Genomic DNA, 21,349 nt, shown 5'->3' on the forward strand with positions numbered 1-21,349 from the left:
CAACTTATCACCTTGTAAGGATTTGCTCTAAGGTGTGAACCAACAAGCACTGTTTCAATTCCATTGAGTTAACACTAGGATTCTGACATTTCCCTTGAGTTTTCACCTTGTTTCAAGTTGAGTTGACACTAGGATTCCAACAGTAAGGACAACCTTGGCCTCCCAGCTTAAGGTGGGATTCTTCTGACTTAATTTCCCAGTGGTGTTCTTTTGAATAAGATGTCACCTTTTTATTTCTGAGTCTGGCTTAAGGTGGAATTGTTATTACATGATTAATTAATTGAAAACTGGCAATTATCTGCAGTAAAACTGAGTTAAGGATACTTTATCCTGTATCAGGTATGTGCTCACAGGCCAAGACCTGAAGGACCAGTTTTGATGCTATTTAAATCAGGTCTCTGCCTTTTTTTATCTTATGGCAAGTTTTTATGATCATAGTACAATTCAAAAAAATTATGTGGTCATTATATGCTAAAGTAGGTATTTGGCCTAGTCATCTATCTGTTGCTAAGTGCATCTGTCTGTCTATTTATTTTAACATTTCTGTTGTTGGTGACTTTTGTGGTAGGTATCTTTATTTGTGAATAAATACTGTGAATAAATAATGTGAATTACTAATCCAATTATGGTGGACATAACTGGTTGGGATGATAGATGGCCCTGTTATGTGAGCCCAAGAAGAAAATTCAATCAATAAAAAGGAGATGGCTGTGGAAGGCTTTCTTCATAGCACTTGGTGGGGTCTTTTTATTCCTATTCTGTATAATCCAAGACGATTAGAATGAAGAGCAAGAAAGAGAGGAACATGTATAGTTAACATTCCCATGAGAAAAGACATATTTCCAAGAGAAAATACTGATTGTTGCCTTGGTAAAAGATATAAAAAAAGACATCAGAAAATTAGACATGTTCTGATTCAAACTTGAACTTCACCTTTTAACACCTGTTGGTGGTCTTAGTTTGGAGGAGCCTATTGGAGACAGACTTTATGATTTTTCCTAATAACCCTCAGTGGAGTATGTCTCCTGTAAAATGCAACTAATTACCATTATGGTTCAAAAAACTCTGTCCAAAATCATTCAGATAGAAAGTACAATCACAGGATTAGCTCTACTGGTGATGCTAAAGAGAAAAGGGTAGGAACTGGAGCCTAGGTTAGACCCTGAAAATGAAGTCGATCAAGAAATTGAAGAAATGTGTAAACTTTGGTGTGAGAAGCTTTCAATTGATGAAGAGGGATGAATTGAATGAAGTGAACTGTGAAAGCTATCTCACAAGATAGAGACAGTGTTCTAAAACTTAAGTGAACATTGGCTATGCCCCAAGGCCAAGTTTCTTTCTCTAAAAATCATGTAATTCACAAGAAGTGGGACCATATACCCCTTTTCTTTGTGAGAATAAGTTAGGGCCACCTTGGAATTAAAACTCCCATATAAGGTAATTTAGTAATCCTAAAGATGTAGTTGGGCTAGAAGTTTTTCCTCATTTATGACTTAGAATGTGAGATCATTTCTCCTGACTAATCAGGGCAAAGGTCCAGCCTATAGGGAGTGTTAGTCCCGGCCCCCATATAATTCTTGTTTGTCAACTGGACTTTACCTCTCCTTATCTGACTGCTTGTTGGGAGGGAGATGCTCTTTCTTGCAAGATCTTTATAAAATTCCTTTATGCTTTTACCTTAAGAAATCTGCTTCATTTATTTGAGCTGGTGGTCTTTGTCCCACACATCTTGGAGTGATTTGCCATTTCATTTTCTAGCTCATTTTATAAGTGAAGAAGGCGAGGATAAAAGAGTCACACAGCTAGTAAGTATCTGAAGCTGAATTTCTATTCAGCACTTCCTGATTCCAGATCTGGCTGCTGTATCTATTAAAAGAGCCATCTAACTGTCTTTTTCAATACAGTAAATTTCTTTAAGAATTGATAGATTTTCTGTAAGAAATGATCAGCAGGATGAATACAGAGAGGATTGGCGAGACTTACATGAACTGATGTTGAGTGAAATGAGCAGAACCAGGAGATCATTATATACCTCAACAACGATACTTTGTCTTCGACAAAGAGAAGATCTAACTCAGTTTCAATTGATCAAGGATGGACAGAAGCAGCTACACTCAAAGAAAGAACACTAGGAAATGAATGTAAACTGCTTGCATTTTTGTTTTTCCTCCCTTGCATTTTTATTTTTACCTTCTGAATCCAATTCTCCCTGAGCAACAAGAGAACTGTTCAGTTCTGCACACATATATTGTATCTAAGATATAGTGTAACTTCTTTAACATGTATAGGACTGCCTGGGGGAGGGGGTGGAAGGAGAGAGGGGAAAAATCGGAACAGAAGTGAGTACAAAGGATAATGTTGTAAAAAATTACCCTGGCATGGGTTCTGGCAATAAAAAGTTATTAGAAAAAAAGAATTGATAGATTTAATCTCCCTGCTGTCTAAGGAATTTTCAAAAGTCTTCTCTAGAACCAAAGTTTGGAAGCATTGATTCTGCCAAAAATCCAACTCATATAGTTAAACATTACTACTCGAAAAACCATAGTTTTAATCATATGAACCTTGGCAAGATATCACTACTTTTTTCTCCTCAGATTTCCCATAGCTTTCTTTCCAAGAAGAAAGCATTTTTAAATTTCATGACTGCAATCACTTTTTGCAGTGATATTTGAACCCAAGAACATAAAATCTGACACTTTTTTTATTTTTTTCTCCCTCTACTTGTCAGGAAATAATGTTAGCAGGTACCATGATCTTAGTTTTTTTTTTTTAATGTTAAGCTTTCAGCTAGCTTTTACACTCTTCTGTCACCATCATCAAGAAAGAGACATCTAAATTCTTCATCACTTTCTGCTACTGGAGTGATATCATCTGCATATATCTGAGATTATTGATATTTCTCCTGGCAACCTTAATTCTAAATTTTGATTTGAATAGCCTGTCCTTTCTCAGGATGTATTCTGCATATAAGTTAAATAAATAAGATGACAATAAAAACTTGTTGTACACCTTTCCCAATCTTGAACTAATCAATTATTCCCTGTTCAGTTCTAACTTTTACTTCTTGGTCCCATACAGCTTCCTCAGGATACAAATAAATAATCCTATCTTTTTGGGGACTTGCAACAGTTTGTTGTGATCTACATAGTCAAAAGCTTTAGTGTAGTCCTTGAAGCAGAAGTTTGCTTGGACTTCACCTTTTAACACCTCTTGGTGGTCTTGGTTTGGAGGAGCCTGTTGGAGACTCCTTGCTTTCTGCATAATTCAGCAAATGTTGGCAATTTGGTCACCAGTTCTTCTATCTCTTTGAAAATAAGCCTCTATTGAAATGCAAATTAAGACAGCTCTGAGATACCACTACACACCTGTCAGATTGGCTAAGATGACAGGAAAAGATAATGACGAATGTTGGAGGGGATGTGGGAAAACTGGGACACTGATGCATTGTTGGTGGAGTTCTGAATGGATCCAAGCATTCTGGAGAGCAATTTGGAACTATACTCAAAAAGTTATCAAACTGTGCACACCCTTTGATCCAGCAGTGCTACTACTGGGCTTATATCCCAAAGAGACATTAAAGAAGGGAAAGGGACCCAGATGTGAAAAAATGTTTGCGGCAGCTCTTTTTGTAGTGGCTAGAAACTGGAAATTGAAGGGATGCCCATCAATTGGAGAATGGCTGGGTAAATTGTGGTATATGAATGTTATGGATTATTATTGTTCTATAATAAATGACCAGCAGGATGAATACAGAGAGACTTGGAGAGATATACATGAACTGATGCTAAGTGAAATGAGCAGAACCAGGAGATCATTATACACTTCAACAATACTACATGATGATTAGTTCTGATGGACGTGGTTCTCTTCAACAATGACAGGATCCAAATCAGTTCCAATTGATCTGTAATAAATAGAAGCAGCTACACCCAGAGAAAGAATACTGAGAAATAAGTATGGACCACAACATAACATTTCCACTCTTTCTGTTAATGTTTACTTGCATTTTTGTTTTTTTCTTCTCAGGTTATTTTTACCTTCTTTCTAAATCCGATCTTTCCTGTGCAACAAGATAACTGTATAAATATGTATACATATATTGTATTTAACATATATTTTAACATATTTAACATGTATGGGAGTACCTGCCATCTAGGGGAGGGGATGGGGGAAAAGTTGGAACAGAAGATTTTGCAAGGGTCAATGCTGAAAAATTACCCATGCATATGTTTTGTCTATAACAAGCTATAATAAAAAAGAAAATTAAAAAAAATAAGCCTCTATTTCTGTTAATTCTTAATTTACATATTGCTGAAGCCTACCTTGAAGAATCTTAAGTATAATCTCACTAGTATGTGAAATGAGAACATTCCTTGATATTGCCCTTCTTTAGGATTGGGATGTAAATTGATCTTTTCCAATCCAGTGGTCATTTTCAAGCTTTTCAAATTTGCTGGCACATTGAGTGCAACATTTTTTAATAGAATCACCTTTTGGATTTTGGATATCTTTGGCTATTTCCAGGATAAGTGGTTCCAGGTCAGTAACCACACGAACAAGATTATCAGTCTTGAATAGTTTTTTGGTATATTCTTACCATTTTTTCTTAATATCTTCTACTTCTCTGTCATTATTGTCTTTTATCATGCCAATTTTTGCATGAAACATTTCCTTCATATTTCTAATTTTCCTGAAGAAATCTCTTCTCTTTTCCATTCCATAGTTTACATCTATTTCTTTGCATTGTTCCTTTAAGAAAACTTTATCACTCCTTGCTTGATGTTCACTGGAATTCTTTATTTACTTGGTTATATATTTTCCCATTTTACTTTCCTTAGTTATTTGTAAAGCTTCATCAGACATAGGAGGTACTTAATAAATTTTTGACTTGAGCTCTTAACTATTATTGCTGTGTTGGGCTGACTCAAGAAAATAGGTGTTCCATCATAACAGTTTTCCAAGTGGAAATTAGATGACTTATTAGTGTTGGTGTGGTGAATTCAGGACTTTGTCCAGATATCGGTAGGAATAGATGATCTCTGGAATTCTTACCAACTCTGAGATTCTCTGATTCTATAGATTTCCCAAAGTCACACCATGAGTTTTTAATATATGCAGGATCTACGTAGTTCCAACCTTCTCATTTTAGAGAAGGTCCAGGGAACTTAAATATCCAAAGTTCACAAAGATTATCATGAAACTGGCTAATCAATAAAGCAATCAATCAAATAGCATTTATTAATTTCCAAGGGCCAGCAGACACTGTGCTAGGCCCCAGGGATACAAAGATTTCTTCCTTTGTCTCTCAAATCCCAGGACAATGCATATTCAGTCACCTTAACTTCCATTTCAAATCTATATGAGTGCAGACGAATTTAGAATTTAGAAGATTGATAGTTTGAATCATAATTTATCATTTCAAAAATCATACAGAAATTAAATCATAATGGACCAACAAAGGGAACTTTTATTTTCTATGGACTTTGTTTGAATTTTAGGAAAGGAATAAAAGTAAATTGTCTTGGGATTGGTAAAGAAAGAAAAAAAAAAGACTCAAGTGATAGGTTGTACAGAAAGAAAGCTAACCTATAGCAAGATAAGTATATACCAGAAAAAGAGAAATGAAGAAGCAGAGATGGGAAGAAGCTAAAAACAATAACCAATAATTTTCATAAAATAATAATTGAGTATGAAGTATGTAAAATATTGTTTTCATGTAAAAATATTTTTATGATCAAATACAACTGATCTATTGTCATGTGAAGTTATATTAGCTATCTAAAAGTCAGGGAAATTGAATAAAAGTAATATAATGTAGAGGGCTGGCCTTGAACTCAGGAAGACCTGGATTCATAACTTGCTTCTGATATCTAACTTATATGACCTTGAACAAGTCGTTTAACTTTTCAGTGCCTTTGACAATTCTCCATAGCTAAATGATCCTGGTGAGTTATTTTTTTTTGTAATGCTTGAAGGAGTTTCTATATGATCATAAAACCAACCAAACATGGAGCAAGAGCCAGAAGAGACTTCAGAGAATCCAATTCCCTTATTTTACAGATGAGGAAACTGACCTAAGGAGAATAAGTCTCTTGATCAAAGTCCCCCAGATAGTGAGTATTGGAAATCACAGGTCTGAACCCAAAATGAAAAAATAAAAGTAGTGTCTGAGGTATAGATTCATATACTCTCTGACTTGATCAACCCTTTGGGACCAGTGAAACTGGCCAAAGAGTTTGTGATTTCATTAGCCCCATGAACATCAAATTAGAAATTGAGTAAGAAATATAGTCCCTAAATGATTTTAGTTGACTCAGAAAAGGGTGAAAACTGCTTTGAGGCTTCAAGATAATTCTAAATTTTTAAAGATAGATTTTTATCATTCTTACTAGGAAGGAGGAAATATGGTATGGTGAAAAGAACACTGATCCTAGAGAAAAATGACCTGTCATTTCAATTTTACTACATGTGTTAATAAGTTGGGAAAGTCCTCCTTGAAACTTCACTGGGTTTCAGTTTTTCATACATAAAATGAGAGGGTTGATATAGGTGATTTCTGAGTTCCCTTCCAGCTATAGATCAAAATAATAATAATAATAATGATAGCAACAACTCACATTTATAAAGTTTATCTTGAGTTTGTAAATTGAGTTTATAAAATGCTAATATTGTTTTCTAATCCCTCCTACCTTTTTCAGTTCCCTTCTCTTTTATCCCTATGATGTTGCTACCTTCTTAATTGCTTTATAAACTACAACCTGTATCTAAAGACTTCATGTGAATGACAACTGATGTTCATTCTATTATTGATTCAAATCTTTCCATCTAGAAGTGCCTGAATGGAATGGAAGTCATCCATATACATTTTCTTGGGAAATTGTCAGTGCCTCACAATTTATCACTTCATTCTCTTGACACTCTTTTTTGAGAGGTGCTAAACAAATCACATTTGAAAATGTCATGGATGTCTAATCGGGTACCTAGAAGCATCTGTAAAATTCTGATATGTGGAGAATATAAACAATGCTACATTATGAAAATGTAGGCTATTTTTAAGTTATTGTGACAGAAGTGATCTCTAAAATTTCTTTTCAACTTTGAAATTCTTTGTTCTGTTTTCTTATCCCCCAATTGCATATGCTTTTCATTTCTGTTGATTATGATTAAACTGTGTGGCATCTATGAATAATGGGGACAATTAGAGCATTTGTGAAGTTTTACTATAATAATGTAATGTTAGAATAAAATTCTGAGATAATTTTTTTGACATTGGGAGAATAAGAATCGGAATTTGCACAATTGGATAGCATATTTTGTGTAAAAAAATTACTTAAACAAGTTTCAAAACTTTCTTCAGAACAAAGTAATTAGCTAAAGCAATCTGACGGAAGCTGACAAGTTTGGCTTTATAATGAATCATTTCAAGTAGCTCAGAATCTCCCCAAATAAATGGGTAAAGAATCAAACTTATGGCTTCATTGGGATAGGTGGAGAAACTCGTTTTTAAAAAAATAAATATTGGTACCTTATCTGCCCTCAAATATAGAAAGAACACTAGCTATGTGACCCTAGGCAAGTCACTTAAGTCTCTTTACCTCATCTGTGAAATGAGCTGGAGAAGGAAATAGCATCTAGTAGCTTTGCAAAAAAAAAAAAAAAATCAAAACCCAAATAGGCTTGCAAAGACTTAGACTCAACAACAGCAAAAGTCAATGCCATTTTGCATGTCAGTCCTTTGAGGAATATGCCTTTTTTTCTAAAACTGTCAGTAACTCCTTCATTGCATTTGGTCCTAAGTCAGAAATCCAGAGTAGAAAGTGATATCTTATATATTAGATCTTAATCTGGGCTTAAATATATTGATCTCTCATCAATAAGAGAAAAAAATAACAAGTTCATAAATAAGAAAACAGATGCTAGTCGTCTACATCTCCAAAAAATTCTTTGCTTTGATAATGCAAAATTTAGATGGCATGAGCTGATAAGAAGAACCACACTGGCTATTAAAGTTATGGTTAATCTAGTCCAACACTCTGAGTTTGATAACCTTCTTCCTTGAAAGCAAATACAGAGGTTCATGATTTAGAGCAGGGGGTTCCAGACTTTTCTATGATGGTAGAAGCATTTACTTTAAAAAATGCAGTTCAAACCAATTGTCAGGACCCATGAAATTGAATCCTCTAAAATTATTCTAAATGTCTTTTTAAAAACAATATAAAATTAATTTTAAAAAAAAGCTTGGGGGTATTTCAGGGGTTTTTATTTATTTATTCATTTGTTTGCTTGTTTTTGCAGCATACATAGAGAAAAACTTATGTGTAGTAACTTCCAAAAATGTATTTCTTGTAATAGTCTGTTATAGATCTATCATTAATGAATTTATCTTGTTATTCTTATCATTTTTGAATTTTGCTTTTTTCTGTTTTGATATCTATGGGGAGTCTCATTTTATACACACACACACACACACACACACACACACACACACGACTTGCAAACTGAGAGAGAGTTTGTTGGAGTGATGAGTTTCTTAACCTTTTTTTATGTCATAGATTCTTTAGCAATATAGTGGAACTTAATGATTCATTTCCAAAATAATCTTTTTGAATATATAAAGCCCAAGATCAAGGAAATTAATTGTATTGAAATAGTTATAAAAATATTTTTAAAAATAGTGATATAGTAACTTATCTTGATGTAGGGTCTAAAAACTTGAGTAATGTTGAAGTGGTATTGAACATAAATTTCAACAACTATAATGTGACATGAAATTAGCTGATTTCAACTAGAGATAAAATCACAAGTACTCTGATAATAATGTGATTTGTTTCATTAATACTTGAAAAGAAATGCCAAATATAAAATAGATGTTAGTGAAAATAAAAATGCAATCTTTTTTCCTATTCATGTTCACAAATCCTGTGAAATATATCCATGGACCCTAGGATAAGAACCCTTGTTGTAGCAAATAATAACTTTTGGTTCTTGGAGTCAAGAAAAGTTGGATTGAAATTCCACTCATTGTATTTACTAATATAGTGAAACCATGGGCAAATCATAAAACCAGTTTCAGTTTCCTCCTCTAAAGAACCTGTATTACCTCCATTATCAGATTGTTGGGGGGCAGCTCAGATGTTATAATGTGGATAAATCATTCTGTACACTTTCAATTATTATTACTATTGCTGTTATTTATTGTTTTTATAGTCTAATCATAACAATTTCCTCCTAGGGGTTGTGAGGATCAAATAAGATAACACGTGTAAAGTTTTGTAAACTTCTAAGTGCTCTAAAATATTAGCTATTAGTGTAGTTATTGTTGGGTGCCCCCTCCCTGGAAGTCTTCCATCAAGGCTGAATAGTCACTTGTCTGGAATGTTACAAAAGGTATCAGATATGGTTTAGATTAGGTGACTGCTGAGGTTTCTTCTTTTAAATTTGTTTTATATTTATTTCTATTATTATTATTATTATTATCATTATCATTATCATTAACAAATGATCTGAAGAGGAAGTGTGGTATAGTACAAAGCTTTTTAAACTCTGGATCACAATCTTATATGGGATCACAATAACTGAATGTGACTATCCAACCTTAATGGAAGACTTCCAGGGACTGAGCACCGAATAAAACTACTAGTAATAGCTAATTATATTAGGGCACTTTAAAGTTTGTAAAACTCTTCACACATGTTATTTTATGATTCTTTCAACACCCTGGAAGGTAATTGCAATGATTGCTCAGATTTTACAGACTAGAAAACTAAGAGTTAAAGAAGCTATTTACATGGCCAGGGTCACACAGCTGATAAATATTTGAGGTAAGATTTGAATTTTGATGTTCCTTCCATGTGAAAATAACTCTCATCTGACCATATATCTTTTTTTCTCTAGGAGATATATTTTCCAGTTTCTTGAACTGGTCCTCAGGTGACATAAGCTCAAGCCCTTCACAGCCTGGTGAACTGGTTCTTTAGTTTATTAAAGTCTTCCCTAAAATATGGTACCTTGAATTAAACGCAATACTCCATATGTAGTCTGACCACAGAATATGTCACAAAATAGTAAGAAAATTTTCTTACTATTTTTTGCTCTTGTATTTTTTTCTTTTCTTTAGTTATTTCATTAACTTCAATAATACAAGGTGTCCTAAAAGTTTTAGTGCAATTTAAAGCTGTTATGATTTGTTGTTTAGTTATGCCCTACTATTTGTGATCCTGTGGACCATGGTGTTGTCTTGGCAAAGACACTAGAATGGTTTGCTATTTCTTTCTCCAGGGGATTAAGGTCAAACAGAGGTTTGCCTTATATCAGTGCATTAATGGATAGAACATGGACCTGGCCTGGAGTCAAGAAGACCTGAATTCAAATATAGAATCAGACACTTATTAGCTGTGTGATTCTGGGCAAATCATTCAACTTCTCAGTCCCCCAGGCAATTTTCCCAGATTTTAATTTAATTGCAAATCTGCATGGGTAGAGAAATTTTCTCTTAAAGAAACTAAGGTAATTCCTAATTCTACCCTCCTCCCCAAAAGAGACAAAGAATTATTAGAAGAATCTAAACATAAAGTTACAATGTAAAGCAATTGGTACAGAGAATGTGTATTATGATTAATATCATATATAGAGAACTGCAGAACAAAAAGGCATTAAGGGACTGTGATTTGTATTGAGGGCAAAAAATATCCACACTAAAGAAATCCAAGATATAACAAAGCAGAGAAGAAATGAGTATAATGGCTAACTTTGATTCATATTTTATGATCCTATTCTCATATTTCAATTGATGGTTTCCAAAGGTACTTTACAAAAACAGAATCAATCAATATTTGGGAAAAGAGGTGTAGGAATTGGCATATATAATAATATACTCTCTTTTTTATTTAGGAAGGAAAACATAAGCTTTACTTGGATCAACAATCCAAGAAATAAATCTGTTTACTTTGCTTGTATTTTAAAAGAATGTTGGAGAAGAATAAAGTGAGCCCAGAGTGTGCCTACCAAGTTCTAATGACACTGAGGGTTATGATGACCTCAACAAATCACTTTCAAAAGCTTCACTTTCCTGGTTGATCAAGTTACTTGAATTCCCCAATGCAGTGCTAGCATCCTTAATTCTGTAGGCTTTCCTAGAATAATTACTTTGCTGTCAAGCATTCCTTAGATAAGAATAGTCTCATTAAATATTCTTACCTCTCTCTTTCAACCTCTTTCACCTAGTAGCTTGCTGAGTAGGCATGTGAACAAAGAAAAAGAAAGAACTTACCATCAGACAAGTGACGATCATTATAAAGATACTGAGGAAAATGATAACAGCATAAAATCCTTCTTTGCTCCAGATCTTATCCGCTCCATGTTGCCCTTGTAAGACATTAGTCTTGAAAGCAAAACAAGAGAGTCTTGGATTAGATGAGAAATATAGTGGGGTTGAGAAGTAGAAGGGTGAGGAAAATAGATTAAAGTTCTTATCAGGAACTGGTATTATTTTTAGTTTTCTTCCACACTGTGTGGTAGAGCACACCAACATTCACTCCTTCCACAACTACCCAAACCAAACTAAACAAATTATCTGGGAAGTGTTTATAGGACGAATCCAAACACATCCACAAAGATGTTCAGTTTTCTCACTGAATCCTCTACATGACATGCCACATTCTGATTCTAGGGGCCCCTTTTGCTCTTCCTTGGCAATTCCTGAGTCCATAAGCTAAGATACTTAGGACTTTCTTCCTTTGAAGGAAGTTCCTTCCACAGACTCTCTGGGCTTGTCCTGCTTTGTGCCTGCTTCCTTCCTCTGCACATAGCTCACTTCCTGCCTAGAATAGTGCTCATTTCCCTTTAAGCGAAAGTGAAATAGGTGTGAAGGGAATCTCATGATGCATTCAGAAAGAGATCTACTCTGACAGGATAGCCTGCTATTTTTTGTTGCTTCTTTAAAAACAATTCCACTGTGCATGACTCTGATAAAAGCAGTGTTCTGACCTTGGGGATTAACAGCTATATTACATTTGTAAAAGCAAATGTGAACAGGGAATATAATAGTGCTATTGGGGAGTAGCATTTTCCTCCCCAACCCACCCCCACTCTGCACATAAATATGGTTTATTTCTTCTTGACTGCTGTGGAGAAGCATGATTAGACTAAATGAATGACACTTTTGGCTTGATTTCTCATTACTCCCATCCCCATCCCCTAAGTGTTGTAAAAATCAATATTTATTAAAATTTATTAAAATTAAATTATTATTTATTAAAATTAAAATTGAAAAGGACCTTAACAATTGACAGCTTCTATGTGGATAGAGAGCAGACTCTAAACCCTGAGGAGTCTAAAAGCAGACTATCTCCAGGTGAATCCCCAAAGGAGGAGATCATCTGTTCCTCAGCACAGATGAATCTCATAGAAGAAATTAAAAAGGCTCTCACAAGAGAGCTAGAAGAAAGATTGGAAAAGGAGAGGGAGGCTTGGCAAGAGAGTCTGGAGAAGTCATCCCACTCATTTAAAGACAGAGTGGATAAAAAAATCAAATCCTTGAAAAATAGGTTTAGTGAACTGGAAACAGAAAATAGCTCTCTAAAAAACAAAATTGGCGAAATGGAAAAACATTCCAAAGAACAAATTGGACAATTAGAAAAAGATATAAAAAAAAGTGAATGAAGAAAATACTTCATTTGAAAATCAGAATCAAGCAAATGGAATTGCATGACTCTAGGAGACAAGAAGAATCAGTCAAGCAAAACCAAAAAATTCAAACAATGGAGAAAAATGTGAAATACCTTCTTGGGAAAACAACAGACCTGGAAAATAGGTCTAGGAGAGACAATGTGAGAATTATTGGACTCCCAGAAAAATATGATGAAAAAAAGAGCCTGGACACTATTTTCCAGGAAATTATCAAAGAGAACTGCCCAGAAGTCATAGAAACAGAGGGTAAGATAGACATTGAAAGGATTCATTGATCACCTACTGAAAGGGATCCTAAAATCAAAACACCAAGAAATATAGTGGCCAAATGCCAGAACCCTCAAACGAAGGAAAAAATACTCCAACTGGCTAGAAAAACCCAATTCAAATATATGTAATGGGCTGAGGTTTGAGTTGATGCACTGAGGTCCCAAGTACGTGAGGCTAAATAGTAATTGGGCTATACTCTATTAATATACATGATTGGATAAAGAATGGTCCCTGCCCACTCTCTGTGCAAGTCCTGATGTGTTGTATAGGAAATGACGATTTTGGTGGGTGGAGGCAGAGAGAGAGACAGGAAGAGAAGCTGGGAGAGATTGGGCCTGGGTTCGAGACTCCGAGCTGCTGGTTGTGTGGCTGCTGGTCGAGCTAGCTTCTTGACTCAGCTGCACACATTGCTATCGCCGATTCTCTTCCACCTCTGATCCTTCTTCACTGAGAATAAAGACTGACGATTTTCCCCTAACCTGAATTCCTGACTCCTGCTGATTTAAAAATACACGATCTTCACATTTGGCGCCCAACGGTGGGAACCAAGGACTGAAGAAGTCTCTGGTGACCAGGAACTTGGGTGAGTATTGTTAATAGACAAATAAGGAACTTATTTTCTTAAAAACTAAACCAGTAATCTTTTTTTGGCTAAAATGGGACAAATGCTAGCTAAAGACTCTCCATCCCTGCCCCCAACCCCACCCAAGAGTGGTGCTATAGAAAGCATGCTTAAGCTGATAGAAAGACAAGGGCTACTTATAACTTGGGAACAGGTAGCTAGACTTGTGGGTACATTAAACTGCATCTCCCCTTGGTTCGTAGAGGAGGAGCAGATCTCTCGAGATAACTGGTCCCTGGTTGGACAAGAGATGTCCACGTATTTCAGAAAAAATGGTCCTCATTCAATTTCCATCGAGGCATTTTATTTATACAATATAATTCAGTTAGCACTAACAAACCCTATCCCTAGAAGAAAGAAAAAACCTGTGACTCCTTCTACTCCTTCTCAAATTAGCCATGATATTAAGGAGAAAGACAATGAAGAGAATAATGACCATATCCCCACAGGGCATGGAGACTTAAGTGAGCAAGGGTGTGGTGACTTTCCACCTCAGGAGGCAGCTTCAGCCCCACCTCTGGAGCAAGTGATTGACTCTCCTCCACCAACTCCACCCTCAGGAATGGAGGGAGGAGGGGCAGTGTGTGTGTGGGGGGGCAGTGACAGCACCAGCACCAATTTTGAGTAGACTGCAAGAGGGCTTAATGAAGGCCAAAGAAAAGGGCATGGACATCCGGGAGCTCCAGCCACTTATGTTTTCTGTAATTTCCCAGTTTAATGCCTCCGGTCAACAAAGTCGAAGATAAGCCCCTTTTAACGTAGAAATCATTAAAGATCTTAAAAAGGCTTGCACTCTTTATGGGGCTACATCAGCTTATGTTAAGATGCTATTACAGAATTTGGCTTTTGAAATCTTGACTCCTGATGACTAGAAATCTATAGCAAGGGTATGCCTAGAACCTGGACAAAATTACATGTGGCTTTCTGAATATAGTGAGTTCTGTAGGATACAAGCCCAACAAAATAGTCAAAATGCTGTTCATGCTATGATCACCTATGACCTACTAACAGGTATAGGTCCATATGCAGACGTCACAGCACAGATTAATTATTCAGTAGCAGCATATGAGCAAATTGCTGCTAATGCTATCAAAGCGTGGGCTTCGATTCACAATAAAAATGACAAAGGTGAGGCCTTCACAAAAATAACACAAGGGCCAGATGAACCCTTTGCTGACTTTGTGGGACATATGCAGACTGCTACACAAGAACTAATGGGGAAAATCCATCAACAGATGTTTTAATAAGGCAACTTGCTAAGGAAAATGCTAATGCGGTGTGCAGAAGGATTATACTAGGACTGCGCAAGGATGCTCTTTTAGAGGAGTTCATAAGACGCTGTGCCACAGTGGTCACAAATGCCTTTTATAGCCAGACTATGATGCAGACTTCCCAAGATCCCAACATGGGTAGACAGGGTCCCTTCCGGCAAGGGACTTCTAGAGAGACACGTCAATGCTTTCATTGTGGTAAAGTAGGGCATCTGAAAGCTCAATGTTGGTATAGAGGCAGAGTGAGAGGACAGGGTGGGAGAACAAGACCCAGCACCCCATGTCCAAAATGCAACAGAGGCTTCCCTTGGGCCTCAGAATGTAGACAGGTTCAGGGAAATGGGATGAGGGGCCCAGCCCCAGGGCCCCAGGCAAAAAACACTTGGGGCATGATGGCAACCAATGGTGCACCCAGAGAGTGCCTAGACGGCCAATACCCCAATATGACCAATCAGCCAGGAAGCCATATGATGGGAGAAAGGGATTACACAATCAATCAGCCAGGAAGCAACCTGATGGGAGAAAGGGATTACAATTAGGGAGAATAGAGTTGTATGCAGCTGAGACAACTGAGATACCCCCTGGAGAGGAAATCTGTTCCTCTCCAGCCTATGGATCCCTTGCCTCCAGGCACAGTAGGCTTGACCATTTTACCTCCTGAGAGTACATACAAAACAGTGTCCATCCACACACTGATGTGGGAAACTGGGGAATGTGTAGATAATATCCCAGTCACCAAAACAGGCAGACAATGTGTGACTTATCACCCAGGAGAAATAGTAGCATCAGGTTTACTCATACAGAATCCTAATAAGCAGCCTGGTGATAGTCACCCAGATTCTGATTCCAGATCACAAATCCAGCAATTTACTGGACAGCAGCTGTAACAACTGACCGACCTATGTTCACAATCTATATAAATGGCCTTCCATTGGAAGGATTGGTAGACACTGGTGCAGATTGGACGGTCATTAGAGGTGCCAGCTGGCCCAGTCACTGGCCAAAGATTAAAGCAGACACCTACATGTCTGGTGTAGGAGGATCAATAGCAGCTGAAGTTAGTGCTGCCCCTATGAGATGGACTTTTGAAGGCAAACAGGAGTTTTTATTCCTTTTATAGTAGAAAACATCCCCATCAATCTGTGGGGAAGAGACGTTTTACAGCAATTAGGGTTAAAAATGAGTACTTCGGTTTTTTAAGCAGGGCTGCTGTTGGAAGGCCTGCCAACACTTTCACCTGTTCCTATCCAATGGAAAACTGATACACCAGTGTCGATAGAACAGTGGCCCTTAAGTAAAGATAAAATTCAGGCCTTATTAGATATAGTACAGGAGCAGCTTGACCAAGGACACTTAAAACCTTCTAAGTCCTTGGAATTCCCCAGTGTTTGTTGTGAAAAAGAAATCTGGAAAATGGAGGATGTTAACGGATTTAAGAAAAGTGAATGAACAGATGGAAACTATCGGAACTCTTCAGCCTGGACTTCCATCTCCTACTCAGTTGCCTAGAGAATGGCCTCTTTGGGTCATAGATATTAAGGATTGTTTCTATTCTATCCCCCGGAATAGGAGGATATGAAAAGAATTGGCCTTTTCAGTGCCCAGCGTTAACTTAGCTGAGCCTTATAAAGAATATGAATGGACAGTTTTGCCACAGGGAATGAAAACAGCCCTACTATGTATCAAATGTATGTTGGCTGTTTTGCTCCAGTAAGAAAAGCATTCCAAAAGTTATGCTATTACATTACATGGATGACATATTGGGATGTGCAATCTGAGGAACAAATGTTAGAGGCAGTCTACAAAAGACCATAGAAACCTAAGGAATTACAAATTATACATACACCAGAAAAATCTCAAAGACATGTCTTTTCAATATTTAGGATATGAAGTATACCCTAAGGTGCTTACAGTTCAAAACTCTCCTTAAGAACAGAAAAGCTAAACACTTTGAATGATTTTCAGAAATTGATAGGAGATATCCAATGGATGTGACCAGTGTTAGGTTTGACTACCTATCAGTTACAACCGTTATATGACATTTTAAGGGGAGACAGTGCTTTAAATTCACCACGCCAGCTTACAAAAGAAGCTCAAGAGGCTTTGGGAGAAGTTGAACTGGCTTTATCCAATGTGGTTGAGTGAGTCACTCAAAAATCCTTGGAGATATCAGTTTTTGCCATACAAGAGGCACCCACAGCAGTCCTTCATCAAGGACACAGTGTGATAGAGTGGGTGAACCTCCCGGCACAACCAGAACAAAGCCTTACACCCTACCTAGTGCTTGTGGCTAGAATTTTATTAAAGGCCACTAAGCGAGCAGTACAATTATCTGGGACAAGACCTGACAAGATATACACCTTTTATACCAATACACAAATAAATGTGTGTTGTGAGACCATCCCAGAGTGGCAAATTTTATTAGCCATGGCTCCAAATTTTATACATGGGTCTCCATTAAAGATAACTAGACTATTACATAATTGGCGATGGATTCTTGAAGAAAAGTTTCTAAAGTTCCTCTTAAAGGACCAACTATCTTCACGGATGCATCCAAACATAATATTTGTGCTGTGTATCTCATGATTTAACTATAAAGAGAGTAGTCAGAACTCCTTTTCAGTCCACTCAGCAGAATGAATTGTAATGTGATCATTCTAGCCCTTACTTATTATCCAGGAGACATAAATATAATATCTGATTCAGCCTATTCAGTAGGTGTGGTACAAAGAATGCCACAGCCCAAATAAAATTTTCAGCCTCTATATATATCAGCTCTTTAAGAAACTTCAAGAGCAAGTGAGAAAGCATCCAGGTAAGATCTATATATTACATGTCCATTCTCATAGTGGACTTCAGGTCCCATATTTGATGGCAATTCAAAGGCAGATAGCCTTCTAACTATGTTGGTCAATACCCTTTGTTCCAAGAAGCTCAGGCATCTCATTCTAAATATCATCAGGCTGTTTCGAGCTTTACGTTTATAATTTGAATAAGAGAGGAAGCTAGGAGCATAGTAAAAGCCTGTATGGCTTGCCTTCCTTTCCATGCTCCTACACTGCCTCCAGGGAAGAACCCTTGTGGTTTGAGACCCAATGAAATCTGGCAAATGGATTTGACCCATTATAAATCTTTTGGTCGTCTGTCTTTCATCCATGTTGTGGTAGATACCTTTTCGGGATTCACTTTTGCAATACCAGCAGCAAAAGAGACAGCCCAAGTGGTCACTGAATTCCTCATACAAGCATTTGCCATTATGGGTGTGCCACAAGCAATAAAAACAGACAATGGTCCTGCTTATACTTCAAAATATTTTGCACACTTTTGTGCACAGTATAGAATGTTTGTGGCAGCCCTCTTTGTAGTGGCTAGAAACTGGAAACTGAATGGATGTCCATCAGTTGGAGAATGGCTGAATAAATTGTGGTATATGAATATTATGGAATATTATTGTTCTGTAAGAAATGACCAACAGGATGATTTCAGAAACGCCTGGAGAGACTTACATGAACTGATGCTGAGTGAAATGAGCATGACCAGGAGATCATTATTTACTTCAACAACAATACTATATGATGACCAGTTCTGATGGACCTGGCCATCCTCAGCAATGAGATCAACCAAATCATTTCCAATGGAGCAGTAATGAACTGAACCAGCTACGCCCAGAGAAAGAACTCTGGTGATGACTAAAAACCATTACATTGAACTCCCAATCCCTATATTTATGCCCACCTGCATTTTTTATTTCCTTCACAAGCTAATTGTACAATATTTCAGAGTCTGATTCTTTTTGTACATCAAAATAATGGTTTGGTCATGTATACTTATTGTGTATCTAATTTATATTTTAATATATTTAACATCTACTGGTCATCCTGCCATCTGGGGGGGGGTGGTGGGTAAGAGGTGAAAACTGGAACAAGAGGTTTGGCAATTGTTAATGCTGTAAAGTTACCCATGCATATAACCTGTAAATAAAAGGCTATTAAATTAATTAATTAATTAGTTAATTAAAAATATATAGCTTGCCCAGATTAACAGAGGAGAAAGTAAATATCCTAAACAATCCCATCTTAGAAAAAGAAATAGAACAAGCTATTAACCAACTCCCTAAGAAAAATTCCCCAGGACCAGATGGATTTACATGTGAATTCTACCAAACATTTAAAGAACAATTAACTCCAATGCTATATAAACTATTTGAAAAAATAGGGATTGAAGGAGTCCTACCAAACTCCTTTTACAACACAGACATGGTACTGATACCTAAACCAGGTAGGCTGAAAACAGAGAAAGAAAATTATAGACCAATCTCCCTAATGAATATTGATGCAAAAATCTTAAATAAAATATTAGCAAAAAGATTACAGAAAATCATCCCCAGGTTAATACACTATGACCAAGTAGGATTTATACCAGGAATGCAGGGCTGGTTCAATATTAGGAAAACTATTAGCGTAATTGACTATATCAATAACCAAACTAACAAAAACATATGATCATCTCAATAGATGCAGAAAAAGCATTTGATAAAATCCAACATCCATTCCTAATAAAAACACTTGAGAGTATAGGAATAAATGGACTTTTTCTTAAAATAGTCAGAAGCACATATTTAAAACCATCAGTAAGCATCATATGCAATGGAGAAAAACTGGAACCTTTCCCAGTAAGATCTGGAGTGAAACAAGGTTGCCTACTATCACCATTATTATTCAATATTGTATTAGCAACACTAGCCTTGGCAATAAGAGTCGAGAAAGAGATTAAAAGAATCAGAATAGGCAATGAGGAAACCAAACTACCACTCTTTGCAGATGATATGATGGTATACTTAGAGAACCCCAGAGATTCAACTAAAAAGCTATTAGAAATAATTCATAACTTAACAAAGTTGCAGGTTATAAAATAAATCCCCATAAATCCTCAGCATTTTTATACATCACCAACAAAATCCAACATCAAGAGATACAAAGAGAAATTCCATTCAAAATAACTGTCGACAGCATAAAATATTTGGGAATCTATCTACCAAAGGAAAGTCAGGAATTATATGAGCAAAATTACAAAAAACTTTCCAAACAAATAAAGTCAGACTTAAATAATTTGAAAAATATTAAGTGCTCCTGGATAGGCCTATCCTTACTCCTTAAACTAATCTATTTATTTAGTGCTATACCAATCAGACTTCCAAGAAAATATTTTAATGATCTAGAAAAAATAACAACAAAATTCATATGGAATAATAAAAGGTCGAGAATCTCAAAAGAATTAATGAAAAAAAAAATCAAATGAAGGTGGTCTAGCTGTACCTGATCTAAAACTATATTATAAAGCAGCAATCACCAAAACTATTTGGTATTGGCTAAGAAATAGATTAGTTGATCAGTGGAACAGGTTAAGTTCACAAGACAGAATAGTCAACTATAGCAATCTAGTGTTTGACAAACCCAAGGATCCTAACTTTTGGGATAAGAATTCATTATTTGACAAAACTGCTGATAACTGAAATTAGTATGAGAATTAGGCATGGACCCACACTTAACACCATATACCAAGATAAGATCAAAATGGGTCCATGATTTAGACATAAAGAAGGAGATTATAAATAAATTGGAGGAACATAGGATAGTTTATCTCTCAGACTTGTGGAGGAGGAAGAAATTTGTGACCAAAGACGAATTAAAGACCATTATTGATCACAAAATAAAAAATTTTGATTACATCAAATTAAAAAGCTTCTGTACAAACAAAACTAATGTAAACAAGATTAGAAGGGAAGCAACAAACTGGGAAAACATCTTCACAGTTAAAGGTTCTGATAAAGGCCTCATTTCCAAAATATATAGAGAACTGACTCTAATTTATAAGAAACCAAGCCATTCTCCAATTGACAAATGGTCAAAGGATATGGACAGACAATTTTCAGATGATGAAATTGAAACTATTACCACTCATATGAAAGAGTGTTCCAAATCATTATTAATCAGAGAAATGTAAATTAAGACAACTCTGAGATACCACAATACACCTGTGAGATTGGCTAAGATGACAGGAAAAAATAATGATGATTGTTGAAGGGGATGCAGGAAAACTGGGACACTGATACATTGTTGGTGGAATTGTGAACAAACCCAACCATTCTGGAGAGCAATCTGGAATTATGCCCCAAAAGTTATCAAACTGTGCATACCCTTTGACCCAGCAGTGCTACTACTGGGCTTATACCCCAAGTTGATACTAAAGAAAGGAAAGGGACCTGTATGTGCCAAAATGTTTGTGGCAGCCCTGTTTGTAGTGGCTAGAAACCGGAAAATGAATGGATGCCCATCAATTGGAGAATGTTTGGGTAAATTGTGGTATATAAATGTTATGGAATATTATTGTTCTGTTAGAAATGACCAGCAGGATGAATACAGAGAGGCTTGGAGAGACTTACATGAACTGATGCTAAGTGAAATGAGCAGAACCAAGAGATCATTATATAGGTCAACAA

The 21,349-nt window shown here is 36.3% G+C and overlaps 1 protein-coding gene across 2 annotated transcripts in view; it reads right to left on the minus strand.

Annotated features, from left to right (window-relative positions):
- The window catches only part of PTPRR (protein tyrosine phosphatase receptor type R), a 371,281-nt gene that overhangs the window by 186,365 nt on the left and 163,567 nt on the right, over nt 1-21,349 (minus strand). For both annotated transcript variants that reach the window (XM_031939192.1, XM_031939194.1), the window contains exon 5: nt 11,270-11,380. In XM_031939192.1, the coding sequence (XP_031795052.1) occupies nt 11,270-11,380 (111 nt within the window). The remainder of the gene's footprint in view (nt 1-11,269; nt 11,381-21,349) is intronic.

The sequence above is a fragment of the Sarcophilus harrisii genome, chromosome 5, assembly GCF_902635505.1.
Source record: "Sarcophilus harrisii chromosome 5, mSarHar1.11, whole genome shotgun sequence".
NCBI lineage: Eukaryota > Metazoa > Chordata > Mammalia > Dasyuromorphia > Dasyuridae > Sarcophilus > Sarcophilus harrisii.